Here is a 24,297-nt window from a genome sequence, read left to right as displayed (position 1 = left end):
ATGTTTTCTCACTAGGCTTGAAAGAGGCAAACAAGAAATTGGTGTTTTCACAATAATCTTTCACTTCTGGTGAAATGCAGTGATTTGTTGACACGTTACCTTTTAATGCATGAACAAAAAATTGCATTGGATTCTGTTCCAAAGAGAAGGTGAAGGGGGGAAAAAACCCTTCTCAGAAGGTAATTTTATCATATAAGTTGCATCCATCAATTCTACCTTGGCCTTTGATAGGTCCCCAGATTCCTAGAGGGCAGGCAAATTGTTCTGGAGCATCCATTGGCCTGCTCCAATTGGACTACAGTTCCCAGCTGTCTCTATTATTATTTGTACTGCAACAGCGCTTACAGACCCCAAACAGGGATCAGATCTCCATTGTGCTAGAGCCTGTACAGACACAAAGCAAAAAGTGGATCCCAAAGAGGATACACTCAAAGTAATACCCCAGAGATTTTAGTTTAAACAAGAGATTCTCCTTGTGAGTGATCCCAAAGAAGATGTGTATATTGCAGAGAGCAGTCTGAATATGACACCAAATAAACTCCGTTTAGGAGCCTTAAAAAGCCTTGGCCATGTTTAACTATTTATCCCCACTGGAGAGAGCCCCAGATGGAATGAGTCAACATCTCACAGCTGTGCCCTCTGTTTCAGATTTATCTATTTTGACAGACATCAGGAAATGGACAAAATATAAATCTTCTTCCCATCTGCACAGGACCTTTCCACAGCCCTGAGATCTTTTTGGGGGGAGGGAGCCCCAAAATATAGGCTAAAGTAAGGGGAAATTTTCACACTTCTCTAAGTGGTAGTTCTGCAAGTGGGGCTTCTGGAGAACCCAGGGGGTGCTGGGTGCTGAATGAGGGGTTTGGTGGGGCGTAGGGGGTGGTTCTATGTATTACCTATGCTCATAAAAGCCTGTTTACTTCCTCACAGTACTCCAAGCAAGTGGACGACAGATTTGGAGCCTATGTGGCTTGTGCCTCCCTCGTCTTCCTCTTCATCTGCTTTGTCCAAATCACAATCGTGCCCCAGTGAGTCGCTCTCTATCACTTTTTCTGCTTTCTGGCATTTTTTCTCTGTCCATGAGGCTTCAGTGCATCAAAAGGAAGCAAAAGTCTTTAAATAATGCATGCCTGAGTAATGTACAATGCTTATTGTATGCCTTCATTTCTAGTTATGGTATATTATGCTTGGCATGCAAGGATTTTCATTTTGCCAGCATGATTTCCTTTAATGTTTACCTCTCATTTGAGAAGTTTGATTTAGTATATTTATAATCCCATACAAAACCAGATCACTAGAATAGAAAGGATTGTCTACTGAGGCAGTAAAGTCTTTGTAAGACAGGGCTAGAGTGGGCCTATGTTGAATGCAGCTGAGCAGAGGAGGACGGGGGAATAAGCAATCCACCGCAATCCTCTGGTTCAGCCTACTTGGATCTTGGATCTGAATACTGTTGCAAAGCTCTGCCTTGCTCTATGAACAAATGAGTGGGGAGGTCAGAGAATGGGCAGAGCATCGTTTCAAGGGCTGCAGTCATTTATGCACCCTCTCCCAGCCAGGCAAGAGAGGCAGTGGGAAGGAATTGTGCTTCGTAGGGATGTCAGAGATACAATGCCTTCTGGACTGGTGCAGCGTATGCATGGCCCTGTGCTCAGATGGGTGCCTCATGGCATAACCTAGCCCAGAGGATCTTCTCAAAAAAGACGATGCTTCAGAATTTTCATTTCTGTTATTGAAAAATGAGAAACTAAGTGTGCTTGTGTTTTTTCAGAGACCATAACTGGCTCAGTAGCGATGCTTTCTCATAAATTGGGCATCTAAAAATAGAAAGTGCTCCTAAGATAATTTTAGAATCGGTCACTTTTAATCTCAAGAATAATATAATTGAAGAGTCAGAAATGCTCCAATTTATCTTCTTCCAATCTAAGAAAGCAAGATTAATGTCTGTCCGAGCCACAGAAACAATATGATGTTTGAGGTCACTCTTTCTCCTCCCCCCAGGCAAAAGGAAGGTTGCCACTGCTCGAGGAATGATAGAATCAACAAAGCAGAATAGCAGCAGCAGAAATACAGTGTATAAAGAGACAGATCCATTTAAGGAAATCAGAGGCTGAAAACTGAAATTAGGTCAATCCCTGCACTTCATACATGCTTAATCCTCACTAAAGCTGTTCTTTTCATGTTTGCCCAGGTTCTGCAAAGGTTTACACTTTAGATCAGCTGACTTGACACTGCTGCCTTGAATTCACACCTTTGTGAGAGAAGCCCTTTTAAAGGGGTTCGGTATGCCCATCAGGGTCTACCCTGGGGTGGGGGAGGAGGATCGATCTAAATTACGCAACTTCAGCTACGTGAATAACGTAACTGAAATCGACGTACTTAGATCTACTTACCGCAGTGTCTTCACTACGATAAGTCGACTGTTGCCCCTCCCCTGTCGACTCTGCCTGCGCCTCTCACCGAGCTGGAGTACAGGAGTCGACGGGAGAGCACTCGGGGATAGATTTATTGCGTCTAGCCTAGACGCGATAAATCAATCCGTGTTGGATTGATCGCTGCCCGCCGATCCGGCCAGTAGTGAAGACATACCCTAAGCAGCTACCGGACTATTTAATTAGAGCTAATTTAACATTTTTTAAAAGGGTTGACAAAAAATGTCTGGGCCCTTGGCCGTCCTATTGGCTGGCTCTCTCTGTTCTGTATTACACAAGGAAATCGGAGCAGCTTCATTATGATGTGGCATATGCTGTATGCCTGCCAGTTTTCTCTGATGGGCAGAAATATTTGATGTTTTGAAATTTTATTTCCAGGTGTTTTAGAGACTCCCATAATCTTGAGCACTTTTAGCTTTCCTCAAAAGAATCCACAGGCAGGATACTGGACCTTATAGTCAACTAGTCTAATCTGTATGGCAAAACCTACTGGGCTTGACATTTCAGACCCCAAACTGCATTTATGTGCATGCCCAAATCTGCATGAATGCTTTTTCTAGTATGGAAACCCACGTATAGGAAAGTCAATGAGATTTAGGATGCTAGATGCCCAAGTCTTTTGAAAATGGGACTTGGATGCTTTTGAAAATTTTACTCTGTGCCTTATGAGTATAACAACATGAGTTTCCTGTCTGCAAAATGAGTGAGGTAAGGTGTTCAGATACTCCGGTAATGGAGAACATATAACAACTAGAGATCAATACATGCGCATTATTTTTCCATATATATTAATACTAGCTAACTGGCAAGACTGACTGGAAGTGGTGTGGGTTACCATAATAACATACCATCTCCAGGGACCCAAACTCATATTTGAGTTGGGTTACAAGTGAACCTGAATTTGGTGGTTCTAAGGTTCTGTACCAGTCTGTAGTGGTCATTTGTCCACATAGCAGAAATATAGTAGAAATGGATAATATCTTCTCAGGAGAGGATTAGAATAGCAGAGGAGTTGGAGGGCAGTGGTCAAGAGCATTGGCTGAGCTATGTATGTATGTTTGCCAGCACCATCAATCACCGTGCTTTCGCAACCATTAAATTCATCCCAAAATTCGAACCCAAAACACAAACTCCTGCTAATTGCATTTATATTTATAGGGGTGTCTGTGTATATTGCAGGCAAGTAGTAGTGAGAATAGGATAATACCCACATTGCATGGGAGTTGTTAAATTCTCCACCATCCTGTGGATAGCTTGGCATGTTTGTAGGCTGATTTGGTTTCTAGAGTAAACAAAGCTTCATGATTCATCTTTGGACCAGATATATATTTCCATCACATTTTTTATTCATTTTTCTAATATTCTTAATTGCATGATTGTTGTCTTTACTGATGACAGCAATTAACAAGCAGCTGCAGCCATGTGTATGTGTGTGTCGCCATCAAATGCTTTCATGAAATATCAGCAGAATCTGAAACTTCACACAAAATAGCAATGATCATTTGTGATAATAAAGAGGAATTGCCTTAATGAATGCCTTGAAGGCTCAAACAATGAATTAGCAAAGACAGTTGCCTCTGTCATGGAAATACATGGAAACCATCTGGCTTTGGTGTGTTTGGTCTTAATGTCACTGTGCAAGATAACCTCACTGATAATTTAAAGTGTTGGGATGGGAGGGGACCTGTCTCTTTTGTATTGAGACCAGAAACTTTCAAAACGTTATTGAATAATTGCACGATCAAAACAAAAATGTGTACCACAAAGCTGGCTTGGAAATCCTGTTTTCACTGAAAGGAAGAGTGGAAGGAGATGGGGCACAATGCAGACTCCCAACACTGCTGCTTTATTCATGAGTGCTCTGATGCCCTCTTAGCCGTCTTTGTTCCTGAGCTTAGGCGGGAGGACAGCCAAAGTGGTAGAGCAGAGATTCTCTATATGAGAAACCAGGCTAGGCTTGGGCATCTTCATGACCTTGTTGGATGTGGGCTATTTCTCTGTATTTTCCTCCTTAGCCAATACAAGGTTCCTGAGTCCTTCACAGAGGATGCAAATGAAAGGATGGAGATGGACTCATAAGTGTGACTTGAAATATGTCTCCCCTGCATATTTCATGTGCACTTGGCTGCAGCGGCCTCAATTCTAAAGCGCAGCAAGTTTCTCCTCCAGTGAATCTGGTATCCATTGCCAGCCTGGGGGTGGCCCACTTATAACAAATTATTTTGTCATGTCTTCTAGCACATGAAACATTTCTCAGTCTCTCTGCTGTCACCCCAGCAATTTAAAGGGAACAGGGAATCTCCTTATTCAAAGCATCTCCTACCTCCTACTGCCATCCTAGCCAGAGAGAAAGCCCAGACCACATGTTATAGTTTGTACAGATGTACTAAGGTTAAAAGCAGAGCAGTAACTGTTCTATATGGTGTAAATCTTTAAAAATCCCTTTCTGGTTTCAGCTCTACATTTATGTTGGGTTTTTACCTGACCAGTTTTTTGATCCTGACCACAGTGGTGTTTGTTTCGGTCATTTACTCCTGCGTAAAGGTGAGTAATGAGATTTCTCTATACTGTCCTTTGCTGACCCTGTTAGCATACCAGTCTGTTTCTTAAGCTAATATATAACATCCTTGTATTTCATTAGCTGTCCTTTCCCCACCATTCTCCATCGGTAGATGCACTTACATACTACAATGCTAAGGGTTATAGAAGAAACCTTAGATAAGATAGAATGAGCTGAGGTCATGTTGTGCTAGGATTGGCATAGTTTTCCACAGTCAGAAGTAATCAGCTGCTCTCCTTGTATCTATGAAGTCCCCTGCAGGCACTCTCATTTTGACTTTAAAAGAATAAAATTCCCAATGTGGAACCAAGAACACTGACCCTGCGCTCCCTCCCCTTAAACTTCCTGTAGAGCCGGTTGTGTATTGGCCCCTGTGGCACATGCTTGGTTTGGTAGGCAGATCAGAAGAAGGGTAGCATCAAGGAAATAGGTCTTGAAGAGAAATAAAAGCAGAAACATTTAGAGCTTTCTCAGCCTGTCTCAGATGAGCATAAGCAGTAATCAGTCAGTGATCTCCTTTTCGTAACCGGTGGTTGATAAGCAAAGAAGGATGGTTGTAAAATAAGTGTTAAGTATGCTCAGCCTTCCAGGGCCGGCCCAGCTGAGTGAGCTGGTGCTTGGGGCGGCAGATTGTTCGAGGCGGCATTCTGCCCAATCCTAGGGCGGCACAGCCCCTTTATTTTATTTATTTATTTATTTATTTTGTTCCGCTCCGGCCGCCCTGTGTGGGGCGGCGGTGCGGAGAACCAGAGCGCCCTGCAGGGCAGTCCTCTTCCTTCCCTCCCTGTCGACCGGAGCGGAGCCCTCGCGGCAGGCGGCGCAGCGGGAGGGGCCGCGTGGCGGCACCCCTGCTGTAGCCCTGGCCGCCCCCTTTTCTCTCTCTACCGCCCGCTCCCTCCCCTGTTCCCCTCCCCCAGCCGGTTCCCTTGCACCCGCGCTCTGGCCGCGCTGCAGGTTGGTTTTTTTTTTGCTTTGCCGTTCTGGCCGCCCGTTTTTTGTTTTTTTTGTTTTTTGCTTGGGACGGCCAAAAAGCCAGAGCCGGCCCTGCAGCCTTCCATAATAAAACTGTCTTCTGTGCTTTTGGGAAGGCAGTGTGTTGGTGCTGGAGTATTTGGTCCGATGGTCTGTTGTGTCTGATGTTTTGTGGATTCTCCCATTTTGAAAGCCTCTGAAAGTCAGATCCAGACTTCAGGGAACCGCATGGCTCAGACCCAACTTTGCCCCTAACAGGCTAAAATGAAATAGCTCAATAGCACTTTTTTTTTCTAGAAAAAAAAAATCTGCCTGACACAGTCCACTACCTGATATCTGCAGCTCTTTAGTTCTGGATGCTATTGGTGGTACCGGTCTAAGGAAGGCACTCTTGGCAGATTTTATTGTTAAAAGTTAGACTTTGGCTTTTCCTTTAATATGGGCTATGAAATATTCCCAGTGAAACTCCAAAGGCCCTAAGCTATGTTAAAACTCAGAACTTAGGGTAGCCCACTGACAAGTTCCCAAAGGTTCCCTTTGGAGGGAACTTGCTCAGAAATGGGCTGTTCTCTTTGACCGCACTTGTTTATGCTATTTGGGGTCAGTCATCCTTTCTCGGTGGACGATGCCGTTTACAAGCTCAAGAGAACAATCTTAACAGGCACACAGGTCCCTCTGACCCAGGAGATGGTGCCCAGAGCCCCTTGTTAAACTTTATATGTCTCCATTTTAAACCCGTAGCGTGCACTGCCTATCTCTGACTGTCATTACTGTGTATGCAATGCTTTGGTGATTAATGATACAGTGTGGGCCAATCCAGAAAGCATCTTGTGAACCCAACATAGATCGACACTATGACATAACGTCACCAGGCAGCAACACTCGATCACAACACCAGCCAGCTAGAGCCTGTGCTGGAGGGGTTGGTTGCTGCACTGCACAGCTCTTTTTGGACTTGTGTCCTAGGACAAATGTTGTTGCAGCATCAGCTCTGCTGAGCCCAGGTTTGTGGCATTTGAGTCTGGCTGACACCAAACAAGGCTGACTTGAACAGGCATGGATTTTTTCCTCCTGTTGGCTTGTATGGGCTTATATTATTTTCGTATGCTGACAGCCGCACTAGCGTTTCGGATGTCAAAGATTTTTTTTATGAGTGATCTGAATGAAGAATGAGTTTATAATACACAAAGGAGTTCTCTGTGTCTCCATGACCCTGGAAGGCTGTTCTGTTTTGTTTTCCGTGCCTTGACCTCCCCAGTTCCCATTTAGGAGATCTGTCTAATGATGGCTGCAGCTGCTATTTTTAAGATGTCCCTCCCTCAGAAGGTCAGTCTGGGCTACAAAACCACACATGCCCCCTGGGAATGCAGGTGGACAAACACAGAAATGCAAGCCAATGAGGGCAGAAACGAGGAAATTACTGTGAACAGCCTGGTTTTTCTAAGAAGTGGTTGTTTATCACTATATGCATAACATTACAGAGGTGCACCATACTCTGCAAAACACAGCGAGGTGTATCCTACCCCATAGAACTCACAGAGAATGAGTGGGTCTGGATGCTGTTTTTCCCACTTCTTCCTTCCTTTTCTGGATCTGAGGGGGCCACCAGGGGGTATGACATGAGAGGCTGCCCTGTGAAAGATCTACTGAACAGTTCCTGGTGGCTGGTTTTATTAAAGAGAAGCCCAAGCATATGGCTTCTCAGCACCAGTGAATTTTTGATTTCTCCACCATTTAGTGCTCAGATGCACAAAAGTCTCCCTGATTAGTGCACCAGATTATAAACATAACTAATGGGTTCTGGGCTGGCTGCTGGCAGCCTTCACCCCTCTTGCAAAGATGGTCTTGTCAATGTCTACAGTGAAAAGATGTCACATAGCAGATGTGGACTTTTGATGTCAGCAGCTTCTAGTGGTCAATTACTGAAAGATTAAGGGGTGAATGTTCAGGTCAGTTTTTATTACTTGACTAGTTTGTCCATCCCAGAAGAGGATTCTGTTGTGTATTCTCTGATCACCAGCTGGAGAAATGTGCTGGAGCTTTTGTTATCCTGAGAGAAGTGGTGGTGAAACCAATGGCGGGAATGTTGAAGAGGAGCAGGATTTGCTGTGGAGTTGTCAAGGCCTTGGGTGGGGCAGTGCCAGGGCCGGCTCCAGGCACCAGCCCAGCAAGCAGGTGCTTGGGGTGGCCAAGGGGAAGGGGCGGCACCTCGGGTTGTTCGGCGGCAATTCGGCAGTGGGTCCCTCTCGGAGGGAAGCACCTGCTGCCGAATTCCTGCCGAAGAAGAAAGTGGCACGGTGGAGCTGCCGCCGGAGTGCCGCCGATCGCAATTGCGATCGCGGCTTTTTTTTTTTTTTTTTCTGCCGCTTGGGGAGCTGGTCCTGGGCAGTGCCACCTAAATACCAACCAAAGCAACCTCCATCCTCCAGGCCAAGTCTCTGGTTCTTAAGAAGGTTACAGTACATACAATCTGATAGTGACTCAAGAATCCAGTCAGTGTAGCGGTTGTTACGGGAGCACTGCACCTGTTTTACTGCAAGATTATCAGTACTAATGAATTACTCTGTCCCTAAGAAAGATGAGTAAAACAATCGAACACCAGGTGATTGAATACCAGTGCATCACTGCAGGTCATTATAGAGGACATTAGTGCTGAGAGTAGATTGGTGGAGGGATTCATTAGCAAGCCACAATGCAGATAAGAAACGATCTCTCGTGTCTGTCCTGTTCTCTAATCAAAATACTGCTGCTAATCTAAGCACATATGTGGCACTTTACATTTTCAAAGCATTGTACAAACAGCAACTAATTAACCATCTTCTCTTTTTTCACCCCTAATATTTGTTTGATTTTTGCTAGAATACCAGCTTGTTGTCACGGTATGTGAGGAAAAGGCAATCAGCTGCTGTTGTGTTGAGGGCTATATAACTAGTTGGACAGATAGATGTAGTCTGGGGGTTTTGTGTTAAGATATAAAGCTCCCTAGCTCACTTTAGGGCTTCTCTATTGGGTCAGATTCATTTTGATAGCAGGACTAATGTTTTTTTCTGTGTCTGGACTCAGAATGGGAGAGCATGTGTGTTAGGTGCCATCAGTTCCGTACAAGAAGTGTGGGAAAACCAGCATTTGTGGCATTCCAGCTTGGAATATCAAACTGATGGAGCCCAAGCATAATTTATATCTATTTGCACTACTATTAGATGGTAAATGGTCCCCTTTTTCCCCATCTTATCTTTTTACAGTTTCCATCTAAGATTTCCTTTTCCTTTTTTTGTCCTCTCTATATCTGGCATTGACGATTGCTAGCAGGCGCTTTCAGGACAACTTGATTTTGTTTTATTTTTTGCTGTCATTATCTCCCACTATAAAATTCTCCATGGGAGTTGATCCTGGAATTGCCAGTCTAGCCAACGTAGGTTTCCAAGTTCCTTCAGCTGCAATAAACAGAGAACACTTCTCGCTCCTCACTTTGCTATTCTGAGAAGACTTGGCAACTGAGGTCCGATGGTGTCTTCCCATTAAAATCTAGTTTCTGCAAGGCCATGGGAACCACTCTCTCTTCTTAAATACACTGCTGACTGACATCTGTTTTGCTACTGATTTAAAAACTTCACATTTCTTCTGAGAACCCATAAATTAAACTGCACTCCCCGCTCTGGAGTTCAACTTCTTGGACATTGCTGGACATGAATGTGAGACAGAGTACAAGCTACATCTTCCTGAGTTAATTTGATCTGGAAATCACAACTTATATACTAACTTTCACATACCCATTTCTTGGCTTTTCCCTCCCAAAGTGGCCAGAAAATTTAAAAGCATATTTTCTTGTTTGTGATCTTTCCTTTTGGAAACATTTAGTGAATTGAAAACTGTACGTTGGTTTTATAGGCTGATAAAACACTAAATAATAAACCAAACAAATGGATTTACATCCCTGAATTGCCTGGCATTATTGACTTGAACTTCAGACATCTTAATGTATTACAGAATGACCAAAATTATGTTATTCCAGATTGGAAGTTCAGGATTGAGAGAATTTGTTATTTATTTTGCAGCATACAGCACTAATTACATCGTGACTGTCAAACAATTTTCCATGTCCAGAGTATATGTTGAAAAAGACAGAAAGCAAAAGAATTACTCTCCTTTCTCTGGTGGTTGTAGTTTTGTTGTTGTTTTTCTCTCTCCTTGTAGATTATCATTTTAGTTTGTGTGTTTTCTGTTTTCAACAGGCCTGTGAATGGAGGTCATAGGTCCTCCCCAGTATAACTCCACTGGATTCAATAGAATTAAATGTGCCCACCTTCCTGTAGGTTTGGTTTTTACACGCGACATTCCTTATAGAAAGCAGTGCCTCTTTCCTGGCCCCTTGGGTGGTAGATTTCTGAAAGCTGTAAGGTGAGTCCTGTCCTGACTTCTCCTGGGCAACAACATTGATGCACAGGGTGTAATCAGGACAGGACTCGGCTCAGTATGCGTTTTCCGAAACTTTCTCCTGCCATGATGATTATGACTAAGGCTGTGTGTCTGTCACGGAGGTCACGGATTCTGTGACTTTCTGTGACCTCCATGATTTCCACAGCGGCCAGTGCTGGCTCAGGGGCTGTCCATTTTGGGGTGTGGGAGGGGGCTAGGGGTTGGGGGGCGAAGGGGGCAAAGGGGGCACTTACCTCAGGGTTGGGGGCTCCCCAGCTCCCACTGGCATAGGAGGAGGAGGGGCCAGGGGACTCCGCGCGCTACCCGTGCCCACAGGCTCTCCCCCACAGCTCCCATTGGCTGCGATTTCCGGCCAATGGGAGCTTTACCTGAAGAGCTGGCACTTGCGGTGGGAACAGCGATTTGGAGCCCCTCTGGCCGGAACTGTGGGGACATGCGGAGCCCGGTAGGGAGCCTGCGAGCCCTGCCAATCCCTGCCCCAGCACCAGCAACGCGGGGGTCCCGGCCATGCACCACAGCCCACCCTCCCTTCCTCCCCAGCCCCTCCCCAGGACCCCAGCACCAGCACGGGTCCTGGGCTGCCCCCCCAGCCCAAGTTTAATTAGGGGTATATAGTAAAAGTCATGGACAGGTCACGGGCCATGAATTTTTGTTTCCTGCCCGTGACCTGTCCATGCCTTTTACTAAAAATACCCGTGACTAAAACATACCCTTAGTTATGACACACTTACTATACAGTCCGGTTGGTGTCCTGCATCTGAGAGTGGCTCTAGCTATTGGTACTTCACAGCTGGACATTTGAAGATAGGATTTCACCTATTGCTTTCAATGCCTTTTGTGCATTTTAAACTAGAGTGAATTAAATAATGGGGAAATCCATCTGACTATTTTTTCCCTATGCTAATTTTCCTTGACACTTGGATTTTGGGAGCCTGATCAGGCTAATGGTATCTGGCCCCAAGTTCCCATATCAGCACCTTTATTTACCAAATGAATCATGTCCCTATTTTCAGCCCCTCCTATACGTGTGTGTGTGTTCGTCACATTTGCTCTGCTGTTCTACATTTAGATACCATTTTAAACAGAAAATGAATCGCATTTACTAGTTCAAACAAGCAATAACCATAGTTTGAGCTATGCTTACGTGTTTGTTTTGCTACTTTTAATAGAACATGGGTGACTGTTACTAGACTGCTGCTCTATAGAGGCTTTTGCAAAGGAACCCTTGTCCAGTGGCTAGCGCACAGGATAGGAATGTTAGGAGATCTAGGTTGTATTCCCAGTCCTGTCACAGATCTCAACCAAGTTGCAACCTCGCTGTGCTTCAGTTTCTTCATCTGTAAAATGGGGATAGTAATTATCTAGCTTATGGTGTGTGTTAGGAACTAAATTCATTATTGTTTGTAAAGAATAATTGCCTCAGAGGTGCTATATTTCTATGGCATTACAATATCATGTATCCATTGGGCAGCTTCACTCATTGTTTTTCTCTTCCATATTTTCCAGGATGTACTTGTTTGTTGACACAATCTGTTCCCCAATTTACAGAGTAATGAGAACCAATATTTGTACCAGGAAAGCATGTTTGTTAATGGAGTTTAGTTTATTTGACTATCATTACCAAAAGATCTTGCTCATTTTCTCAGGACTGGTTAGAGGTCAATCCTATATAGGGTGGACTGCAGGCATTATAGTCTTGTGCTCTGAGAACAGGACTGGAGGCCAGGAAGAACTACTGAGTTCTAATCCAGGCTCTGCCACTGTTTCCTGAACAGATGTGAGCTAGTCCCTTCACCTTTGCAAACCATATTCATTCTTGGGATAACTCCTTGCATCATCTTAGTTTTCCTATCTGTCAAATGAGAATAATGCTTATCTGGAGTCCTTTAAAGAGGTGTTGTAAGGATAAATTATTTAGTGTTTGTACAGCACTTTGAAGTGCTAATTATTAGTCTGTTCTACTTATTAAAATAATTAGTTGCTACGGCATTATTGTATAGCAGCTCCTGCAATAGAGAACGTGGGAAATCCACTCCACTGCTCTTAATTCCCTTGTTTCTCCCTTCATGATTTTCCTTCTCTTTTCTCAGAAATGTATTTTGCAGATGTGGCTGCCTTTTTCCAATTTAACTTTTTAAAAACTCACATCTGCTGATTGTAGCTGAATATTGAAACTCAGTTTAATCCAAAAAAAGCACCATCATTAGAAGTCTAGCTGCTAGAGTAGAACTCATGGTGTCCGACTCGTCTTTCACCTTAGGGTACGTCTACACTACGAAATTAGGTCAAATTTATAGAAGCCAGTTTTATAGAAATCGGTTTTATATTGTCGATTGTGTGTGTCCCCACATAAAATGCTCTAAGTGCATTAAGTAGGCGGACCGCATCCACAGTACCGAGGCTAGCGTAGACTTCCGGAGCGTTGCACTGTGGGTTGCTATCCCACAGTTCCCACAGTCTCCGCCGCCCATTGGAATTCTGGGTTGAGATCCCAATGCCTGATGACGCAAAAACAGTATCGCGGGGGGTTCTGGGTACATGTCGTCAGGCCCCTCCCCCTCCGTCAGAGCAACGGCAGACAATCGATTTGCGCCTTTTTACCTGGGTTACCTGGGTTACCTGTGCAGACAACATACCACGGCAAGCATGGAGCCCGCTCAGCTCAGCTCACCGTCACCATATGTCATCTGGGTGCCGGCAGACGTGGTACTGCATTGCTACACAGCAGCAGCTAATTGCCTTTTGGCAGTAGACAGTGCAGTATGACTGTAGCCGTCATCGGCTGTCTGGGTGCTGGCAGACATGGGGCTGCATTGCTACACAGCATCAGCTCCTTGCCTTTTGGCAGTGGATGGTGTATTACGACTGGTATCCGTCATCGTCGTACTCCTCAGTGAGTTCAATCAGAGGCACCTAGGCAGACATGTTTTGTCTCCTGACCTATTGAACCGTCTTGACGATGATGGCTAGCAGTCGTAGTACATCATTTTCTGCCAAGCACCCAGAAGATGCAGATGGCTGTCAGTCATGCTGCACCGTCTGCTGCCAGCTTAAGATGTAAAAAATAGATGGACCAGATTTGTTCTGTATTCATTTGCTTCCCCCTCCCTCTGTGAAATCAATGGCCTGCTAAACCCAGGGTTTTGAGTTCAATCTTTGGGGAGGCCATTCTGTGTGACAGTTGTTTGTGTTTCTCCCTGATGCACAGCCACCTTTGTTGATTTTAATTCCCTGTACCTGTAAGCCATGTCGTCACTCGCCCCTCCCTCCCTCCGTCAGACAATAGTTTCGTGCCTTTTTTCTGCCCAGACGCCATAGCACTGGGATCATGGAGCCCGCTCAGATTATGAGCACTATGAACACCACGCGCATTGTTCTGGATTATATGTAGAGCCAGAACATGCCAAAGCAAAACCAGGCGAAGAGACGATTGCAGCGATTGCAGCACGGCGACAAGAGTGATGAGGAAATTGACATGGACATAGACCTCTCACAAAGTACAGGCCCCAGCAATGTGCAAATCATGGTGTTACTGGGGGAGGTTCATGGCGTGGAACGCCGATTCTGGGCCCAGGAAACAAGCACAGACTGGTGGGACCGCATCGTGTTGCATGTGTGGGACGATTCCCAGTGGCTGCAAAACATTCGCATGCGTAAGGGCACTTTCATGGAACTTTGTGACTTGCTTTCCCCTGCCCTGAAGCGCCAGAATACCAAGATGAGAGCAGCCCTCACAGTTGAGAAGCGAGTGGCGATAGCCCTGTGGAAGCTTGCAACGCCAGACAGCTATCGGTCAGTCGGGAATCAATTTGGAGTGGGCAAATCTACTGTGGAGGCTGCTCTGATCCAAGTAGCCAACGCAATCAAAGACCTGCTGATATCAAAGGTAGTGACTCTGGGAAACGTGCAGGTCATAGTGGATAGCTTTGCTGCAATGGGATTCCCAAACTGTGGTGGGGCGATAGACGGAACCCATATCCCTATCTTGTCACCAGAGCACCAAGCCACCGAGTACATAAACCGCAAGGGATACTTTTCAATGCTGCTGCAAGCCCTGGTGGATGACAAGAGATGTTTCACGAACATCAATGTGGGATGGCCGGGAAAGGTACATGATGCTCGCGTCTTCAGGAACTCTGGTCTGTTTCAAAAGCTGGAGGAAGGGACTTTCTTCCCAGAAGCTTTGAAAACGAGTTTTGTGACTGGCCAGGCTTCCCTGTAAGCTAACCACCCTCTCCTCCCTTCTTCGAGCACCGCTTGCAGAGGCAATAAAGTCATTGTTACTTCACATTCATGCATTCTTTATTAATTCATCACACAACTAGGGGGATAACTGCCAAGGTAGCCCGGGAGGGGTGGGGGTGGAGGGAAGCGCCAGGTGGGGTGGGGGAGGAGGGAAGCGCCGGGTGGGGTGGGGGAGGAGGGAAGGACAAGGACACACTGCAGTTTAAAACTTTAAAACTTTAACTCTTATTGAAGGCCAGCCTTCTTTGATGCTTGGGCAATCATCTGGGGTGGAGTGGCTGGGTGGCCGGAGGCCCCCCCCACCGTGTTCTTGGGCATCTGGGTGAGGAGGCTATGGAACTTGGGGAGGAGGGCTGTTGGTTACACAGGGGCTGTAGCAGCGGTCTCTGCTCCTGCTGCCTTTCCTGCAGCTCAACTATACTCTGGAGCATTTCAGTTTGATGCTCCAGCAGCTGGAGCATTGACTCTTGCCTTCTGTCAGCAAGCTGACGCCACCTATCCTCTTCAGCCCGCCACTTGCTCTCTTCAGCCCGCCACCTCTCCTCTCATTCATATTTTGCACTCTGACATTGACTGCCTCCACGCATTCTGCTGTGTTTTGTCAGCGTGGGAGGACATCTGGAGCTCCGAGAACATATCATCCTGAGTCCGCTGTTTTCTCCTTCTAATCTTCACTAGCCTCTGCGAAGGAGAAACATTTGCAGCTGGTGGAGGAGAAGGGAGAGGTGGATAAAAAAGACACATTTTAGAGAACAATGGGTACACTCTTTCACATTACATTGTGCTGTTCACATTACACAGCACATGTGCTTTCGTTACAAGGTCGCATTTTTCCTCTTATATTGAGGGCCTGCCGGTTTGGTGTGAGAGATCACTCACGCAGTGCCAGACAACAGATTTCGGCTTGCAGGCAGCCATGGTAAGCCACAGTCTTTTGGCTTTTTTAACCTTCTTAACGTGGGAATGGTTTCAAACAGTAGTGCCCTCATTTCCCATACCAAGCACCCGTTGGATTGGCCATTTAAAATGGGTTTGCAATGTAAAAGGAGGGGCTGCGGTTTCTGGGTTAACATGCAGCACAAACCCAACTACCCCCCTACACACACCCAATTCTCTGGGATGATCACTTCACCCCTCCCCCCTACCGCGTGGCTAACAGTGGGGAACATTTCTGTTCAGCCGAGCAGGAACGGGCACCTCTGAATGTCCCCTTAATAAAATCACCCCATTTCAACCAGGTGACCATGAATGATATCACTCTCCTGAGGATAACAGAGGGAGATAAGGAATGGATGTTGTCTGCATGCCAGCAAACACCGGGACCATACGCTGCCATGCTTTGTTATGCAATGATTCCAGACTACGTGCTACTGGCCTGGCGTGGTAAAGTGTCCTACCGTGGTGGACGGGATAAGGCAGCCCTCCCCAGAAACCTTTTGCAAAGGCTTTGGGAGTACATGAAGGAGAGCTTTCTGGAGGTGTCCCTGGAGGATTTCCACTCCATCCCAATACACGTTAACAGACTTTTCCAGTAGCTGTACTGGCCGCAATTGCCAGGACAAATTAATCATTAATCATTAAACACGCTTGATTTTAAACCATGTGTAATATTTACAAAGGTACACTCACCAGAGGTCCCTTGTGTGCCCTCAGGGTCTGGGAGCACACCTTGGGTGAGTTCGGGGATTACTGGTTCCAGGTCCAGGGTGATAAACATATCCTGGCTGTTGGGGAAACCGGTTTCTCAGCTTCCTTGCTGTGAGCTATCTTCATTGTCTTCATCATCATCATCTTCCGCGTACCCCGAACCCGCTTCCCTGTTGCGTGATTCTCCATTGATGGAGTCAAAGCACACAGTTGGGGTAGTGGTGGCTGCACCCCCTAGAAATGCATGCAGCTCCGCGTAGAAGCGGCATGTTTGCGGCTCTGCCCCAGACCTTCCGTTTGCCTCTCTGGCTTTGAGGTAGGCTTGCCTTAGCGCCTTAATTTTCACGCAGCACTTCTGTGCATCCCTGTTATGGCCTCTGTCCTTTATGGCCTTTGAGACTTTTTCTAATATTTTGCCATTTCATTTACTGCTATGGAGTTCAGGTAGCACTGATTCGTCTCCCCATATGGCGAGCAGATCCCGTACCTCCCGTTCTGTCAATGCTGGAGCTCTTTTGCGATCCTGGGACTCCATCATGGTTACCTGTGCTGATGAGCTCTGCGTGGTGACCTGTGCTTTCCACGCTGGGCAAACAGGAAATGAAATTCAAAAGTTCGCAGGGCTTTTCCTGTCTACCTGGTCAGTGCATCTGAGTTGAGAGCGCTGTCCAGAGCGGTCACAATGAAGCACTGCGGGATAGCTCCTGGAGGCCAATAACATCGAATTCCGTCCACACTACCCCAAATCCGACCCGCAATTAGCACAAAGGCCGCTTTTAGTGCTAATCCCCTTGTCAGAGGTGGAGTAAAGAAACTGGTTTAAAGGGCCCTTTAAGTAAAAAAAAAAAAGGGGGCTTCGTCGTGTGGACGAGTCCAGGCTTAATTCGATTTAACGCTGCTAAAGTCGACCTAAACTCATAGTGTAGACCAGGCCAAATAGTGGGGTAAATCAGAAATAGCTACTCTGAAGTCAATGGAATTACACCAGTGTATAACTGGTGTGAGAGGAGAGTCTGGTCTGTGGGGCTTAGATGTGCATTAGAGGTGTTTCTAAAGAGGGTGTGAGTATAAAGTGATGCCATAAATTACATTTAGTGACAATTTTCTCAGTGTTATCATGACCGCTATAGTTTAAGGGCCATTTTGTATGCTTGATCTGCATATACAGCTCCCATTAATATCAGTTGGTATTGCATCAACAGATCAAAAAATTATATAGTCCTCTGTGATGAGGTTTTGCATGCCATATTATCCAGGAACCACACTTCTGAAAAGCGTGTGGGGCAAGTAGCCATTTCAGAGAGCTTGTAATGGATGATTGACTGACTGATTGTTGGTGCAAGATCTGAATGTTTGAGTTTAAAGTTAATTTAACTCCTTGACAAAACTGTCAAATCTTACAGATGGACTGAAATTTCAGGACAGAGGTCCTAATTGTGGTGGTAGCAAAGCTTTCAAGCTAAAGACATTGGACAGTTGCTTACTTATAAGTCTTCTGGCTGCTAATTATTAAGAGACCTATAAAGTGGTGATGTTCCCTTCCAGTTCAAAACAAAAGCTACACATACAATGAAGAGTCAAAAGTCAACTCTGTTGGGGTCTGGATTTATTTAAAAAAAAAATAGAAATCAAAATTACATGCCAGCACACCAACGATTGAACCAGAGATGTCTAGAGCGGAACACAAACATCTCTAAAGCTTGAGTTAAGGCACTGGTGGCCCAGATTTTTAAAGATGTTTAGGTATTTCAACATCTAAGTGATTTAGAAGCCTAAATCTCATTTTCAAAAGGCATTTAGGAGCCAAAATTCCATTGACTGTTGAAAATACAGACATCTGATGCAATACCTCTTTAGACTTAGGCGTGTGGGTTTACCTTCCTGCTTGCTTAAGGGCTGGTCTACACTGGGAACTTACCTGGGCATCACTACATCTCTCAGGAGTATGAAAATTCCCACACTCCTGAGACATGGAGCTGTTTGGACCTAAACTCCAGCCTAGACAGTGCTAGGTCAATGGAAGAATTCTTTTGTTGACCTAGCTACTGCCTCTTGGGAAAGGTGGATTACCTAATCCGATGGGAGAACCTCTCCCATTGGCGTAGGTAGCATCTATACTGAAGCACTACAGCGGTGCATCTGCAGGGCTGCTGTTGTGTTGCTGTAGCATTTCAAGTGTAGACGAGCCCTAATTTTGTTGTAGGAGCAGCTGGGTGTGCGGACAGGAAGTCTTTTGACACTGGCTCATCTCTAGATGCCAAGAATTGCTATATTAACAGTTTTTATTTCCAAAGAGAATACTTTAAAAACAATTAATTCCAAGAACATTACAAGAATCTGAATAATTTGTAACCTTTTCCGGGATCTAGTCATTCGGTGTGAATGTGTCAGAACACCAAGCCCTCCCAGTCCACACAGACACACACCCTGTCCCCCCAGGAGATAGAGAAACAGTTTTGTGCCGGAAGCTGGTGAAGTCAGTATTTTAAAATGGTTTGCAGCATTGCTGATTCTCTCCCCCTTTGTAATAGTCACCAGCTAATAATTATGTTGTAGGTTTGCTGTGTGGGAAGCAGTACACTGGCAAAATGTTGCACCTCTGAAAATGTAAGAATGAAGGCTAAAAGGGAAAAGCAGGACTTTTAATAGAAGCGTTAGTCATAGATAAATTGCAGTGCGGTGTCATTGTGCTACTAGCTTCTAGTGTCTCTAAAAATACCCTCTAGTCTAGTGGCTTTGCTGGTACAACAGCGCAGTAACAGAGAGAGGAGATCTGGAGCAGCAGCAGAAGTCTTGTCTTAGCCCTTCTTTCCCTTGAGCGAAGGTGCTGGGGAGCATCATAGAGGTCATGCTCACAGGCTGTGGGGAATGTGAATAGTTCTCAGACATCTGCTAATGTCTAGTTCTAGAGGAGCCTCTTTGCTCCTCTGTAGCTGTATGCTCTGTGCTGTGATAGAGCAGAGAAATGGAGGTGGGAATGGGATCAGAAAAGGGGGATATAAAAGAAGGGAAAGGTTAAAAAAAACCAACAACCTCCCCCCCAAAAAATTATCCTACCCACAGTGGGACTTGCCATAGCTGAGATAATGCTTCTTGCCGGAAAGAAGACCTGTTGCAATATTGCTGTCCAATAAGACGGGGGAAGCCTACGCTTGGATTCCTAGGGATTATCACCATTCACTGTATTTCCACCCTGAATAGAGTGAGACATCTGGGAGCCAAGTGTTCTAAAGATGCCCTGTTAGTAGGACAGTGCTTATGGAGAAGGTTAATCTAGATGGAAGATTACGAAGTAGCAGCCGTGTTAGTCTGTATCCGCAAAAAGAACAGGAGTACTTGTGGCACCTTAGAGACTAACAAATTTATTTCAGCATAAAATGGAAAAGAACGCCCAGTAGCGTAATCACAAGAGAGTTTGATAACCAAGTGCCTGGCAGGGAGGATAGAGTAGATAATATGATGAGGTCGCAAGCTATTAGCAATGTGTCCTTAAAATGGTACTGCTTAATTTCCCTGAATGAAAGTGAGGTATGAATCCATGATTGCATTGACGAATACACCAGAGATTTTGCAGCCCCCTTTTTTTTCAATCCATGACCTCTAGATCCTGGCAGTTAAAGATGACTTGTGGTTAACTTTCCATCCACCATGATGGGATACACAGTTTTGCATGCCATGTCATCTCGGCTCAGAAGACATCGTTTCCATTGGGAAGAAACAACTAGATTTGACAAGTCTGCCAGACTGTATTGCTGTCACTTTATTGTCTGCCTCCATTTCCCAAAAAACACATGCAAGAAGACTAGTCCTTGTCACCCTTCTTTGACCCCATCCAGCACAAGCACTACCATTTATATGTAGGGATGTAGGTTGCTCTTAACATTACAACATTTATAAATATCCATGTCTTATGTATTTTATTTACTCTTTATTTCATGTCCAGCTTTTCCCAGCTCCACTCCAGACTCTCGCAAGGAAGATTGTTCAGTCCAGGACCAATAGCACCTTAGTTGGGGTCTTCGCCATTATACTGGTTTTTCTGTCAGCATTTGTCAACATGGTACATGGTTTTTAATCCATTTCTTTACTGTGTAGTTTTATTATTGATCTTTTCAGGCATGCATACCAGACACATAATCATTGCAATCATGTGAATTAATGTCAGGTGTTGCTGTTGCTATATCTGAGGGCAGCCTTTCCAACCCAGAAGTGAAATGGGAGTCATCTAAATGCCTTCCTAACAGCCTGCATTGCTGACTCTGGTTTTGCTTTTGTTGCACATCCATTTTTCTGACTGTTCTATTTCTCTTGGTAGCTGTATAAACCAGGAGCGAAGTTTCCCCCTATACAAAGGGCCAGGCCAAGGCCTATGTGTCACTCAGACTCCACAAAAGCTCTATTTTGAGTGGGACTTATGTGCTGCTAGGCTTTGTGTTGGCGTCTGCACAACGTTGAATTTCACACTGACTGTAATCACTTCACAGAGATTGGAAAGGCTGCATTTTAAGTGAAACATTTAGATTTCTTTGCATTTAGACGCTGCTGCTAATTTCAGATGCAAAGAGAAAGATTGAATGTTCTTGATAACCTACTATTTTTAATTTTTAACTTGTTAGCTAAATTTATTTTAAACATGAAACTAAATATTCTGGCTGCTACATAAATCTGGGAGATTTTTAAGAGAAAAAAAATGATCCTGTGACTAAAGCGCTGGGCAGTGTGTTGGATTTGGCCTTTATTGCTGGCACTGCTATAGTCTTCCGGTACATCAGTTATGGCTTAACTTTTAAAAATGCTGATCTACCACAGATCTCATTGATTTCAGTGAAAATAGCAGGTCCTCAGCACCTCTTAAATCAGGCTGGAAGCCGCTCTGTGCCACTGTTTCCCCATCTGTAAGATGGAGATAAACATTGTTTGTAGAGCACTTTTAGTTTCTTGGGTAGAAGGCACAAGGGAAGTGCAAAGTATTATTATGGTGACAGTGTTAGGGCCTGATCTTTCAAGCACCTTTTAGGATTGGGCCCCAATAATGTAACTACAAAGAAGCAGGTGTAGATTAAAGGTGCTCAGCACCTTTAAGAATTGGACCCTTATTCATGGGCATTCCACTCAACAGCCTGGAGTGTCTGGCCGTTGCCATTGCTAACCATTTTATAACAACGTTAACCAAGGCTGATATAAACTCGTTGCTTAATCGAGTGGTCATGAAATAGTACTCGGTACTCTTAGGAACAGTATTCTGCTGGTTTCTCGGCATTTTGTAGCAAGTCTGCCACAGTGGGTTTTGTCTTGGTCCAATAGCCTTTGCTGTAGAAGGCCCCCCGCTGCAGTAGTCTTAGTGATAGATTGCTAGCTATGAGACATGATCAGCATATCCCCTTTGTCAATACATTAGTTGCTACCACGTATAAATATAACAGTGATTTGCACAGATAAGCAAACTTATTGTGGAAACTGGGGCACTGAATATATATCTTGTGTCACCCGATGTTGAATTCTGTCGTTTTCAAGAGAATTTTTAAAGTGGATTGGTTGTTGGTTTTTCTTCTGACCCGTGCCTTTGGTTTTTGTCACACTCTTTATTTTCTCCAGTTCATGTGCAGCACTGTGGATCTTGTCAGCTGTGTGGCTACAGAATATAACATCACTCCCGACCAGGTGGACATATGCCATATCAGCAACTCATCTTTCAATTACAGCCTGGGCACCTGGCAGGGATTCTGTGGCAGTTCCCTGCCCAATTGCAACTTCCCAGAGGTATTGCTTGAAAGAATTGATTGCAGAGCTGGATTTTAAAAGGGGCTCAGTTCTGTATTTACTCGTGCGTGCATAAAAGTAATTAAATCTCATGATACGGGGTGAAAACTGTTCACTACAGGAGCCGTGACACAAATTTCCCTTTGCAGCCATCATTACAGCATTGACAAGGGTTAACATTCTCAAACATGGGAATTTCAAATTAGGCACCTAAATCCATTTTAAGGCATCTAAACAAGTTTTCTGATTTTCAGAGGTGCTGTGCACTCACAGCGCTGGTTGAAGTCAGTGGGACCTGCAGGTGCTCGGTGTAACAAACCACAGCTATTACATATGCACGCTGTTGTTGGAAGGGATGAACCGGAGACCTTCACTGCTCAAGTTGCAGGAAAACTCCTTTAGCTTTGAGTTAGTAGTAGTAGGCTCTTGTAGTCACTGGATCCAACCACTAGAGGGAGACATGATCACATGCATTCATGACATAGTTTACTGACATGCTTCAATGGCTGCCAGTAGGTTAATGTTAATTAATGTAGGTGCCTAAATATGCATTTAGGAGCCTAACTGAAGGCACCTAGTTTGAAAACTTTGGCCAGGTACATTCTGAGTTTCTCTGGAGCATCCGATATGGGCCGTGACTAGAAGCAGAAAAGTTATAATGGTCCAGTAGTCAAGATTTGTAGCACTGAAGCAATCTGCTTTGAACTATTGATTTTTATTCTGCTACAGCAAAAGATATAAATCTTTTTCATGCCATTGTACTTTACTGCGCCCTAAATCTCTTCCTTTTGGGCAGTTGTTCAAGATACTTCTGTGAGCGTTTAGGTCACAGCCATTAAAAAAAAAAATGTCTGTAGGAACTGAAAAGGAAAAAACTGTGGTGCAGGTGGTTGTGCTGTCTGGATCTTGGGGGTTTATGGGAACCTTTTCAGTTTTCTGGCTGATCCTTTAGCGCCCAATTGTTCAAGGTGTTACTGAGCCCCCAAGATGTGCTGAGTGCACTTATCTCCCCTTGGAGCAGTTGGGGCGTAATTTTGATGCCTTTAAAGCCAATGGGAATTTTGCCATTATCTAACCTATGGGAGGGGGGGGTTATACCACACTCATTACTGTAATTTGCAACATTTCAGAATCTATGTTATGCCTTGTCTAAACTTAGGGTGGCATGGAGAGTACCGGCGCTAGGAGCCGCAGTGAAAGCAGGCTGTGTCCACACTTGTAACTGCAGTACGTAGCTACACATGGCAGGGAAAGGCTGCAGCAGAAAGGGAGATGGCGGGGGAAGGCTCCGGCAGCTCCCCACTGGCATTGCAGGAGTATTTCCCTGCTCCTGGAGCCTTTCACTGCATTGGGGAAAGGCTCCAGCAGCAGAGAGGCAGTGGGAAACTATGCTGCTAATAATAGCAATGCAGATGTGGAAGGCACTGCTTGAGCACGTAGAGGGCTGTGCAGGGTTAATACCGTCACGTCATGTCAGTGGGTATAATAGACCAGGGCAGGTTCTGCTTCTCCTGGCACTGCTGCTGGCCACCAAACGCTTGCAGGTTTGACAGGGGAACTTTTTGCTTTATTATGCCCCATGCAGGTCCTGGGGCCACTGAGGAGGCAGTATGTGCTATTCAGCTTCCTGAGTTCATCAGTAATCTCCCTGGACTCCAGAGAAATTACCGATGAATCCAGGAAGCTGAGTTGCAGATACCGCCTCCTCAGCCACCCCGGAACCTGCACGGGATATATCAAAAGCTCAGGTTCTTCTTCATAGAATCATAGAAGATTAGGGTTGGAAGAGACTTCAGGAGATCATCTAGTCCAATCCCCTGCTAAAAGCAGGGCCAATCCCAACTAAATCATCCTAGCCAGGGCTTTAACAAGCCAGGCCTTAGAGGTTTTTAAGGATGGAGATTCCACCACCTCCCTAGGTAACCCATTCCAGTGATTCACCACCCTTCTCGTGAAATAGCTTTTCCTAATATCCAACCTAGACCTCCCCCACTGCAACTTGAGACCATTGCTCCTTGTTCTATCATCTACCATCACTGAGAACAGCCGAGCTCCATCCTCTTTGGAACACCCCTTCAGGTAGTTGAAGGCTGCTATCAAATCCCTCCTCACTTTTCTCTTCTGCAGACTAAACAACCTCAGTTCCCTCAGCCTCTCCTCATAAGTCATGTGCCCCAGCCCCCTAATCATTTTTGTTGCCCTCCGCTGGACTCTCTCCAATTTGTCCACATCCCTTCTGTAGAG

General features: G+C 45.1%; 1 protein-coding gene across 3 annotated transcripts in view; it reads left to right on the top strand.

The window, feature by feature from the left end:
* The window catches only part of ADCY5 (adenylate cyclase 5), a gene marked incomplete in the record, with an annotated part of 307,551 nt that overhangs the window by 263,619 nt on the left and 19,635 nt on the right, over positions 1 to 24,297 (top strand). For 2 of the 3 annotated variants that reach the window (XM_034786098.1, XM_034786097.1), the window contains 4 exon segments: positions 931 to 1,028; positions 4,889 to 4,976; positions 20,237 to 20,353; positions 21,889 to 22,053. In XM_034786098.1, the coding sequence (XP_034641989.1) occupies positions 931 to 1,028; positions 4,889 to 4,976; positions 20,237 to 20,353; positions 21,889 to 22,053 (468 nt within the window). 3 annotated transcript variants of the gene reach the window in all.

Source organism: Trachemys scripta, chromosome 11, assembly GCF_013100865.1.
Source record: "Trachemys scripta elegans isolate TJP31775 chromosome 11, CAS_Tse_1.0, whole genome shotgun sequence".
In the NCBI taxonomy this organism is placed as follows: domain Eukaryota; kingdom Metazoa; phylum Chordata; order Testudines; family Emydidae; genus Trachemys; species Trachemys scripta.
Note: the sequence above shows the minus strand (reverse complement) of the source record. Positions and strands in the feature narration are given on the sequence as shown.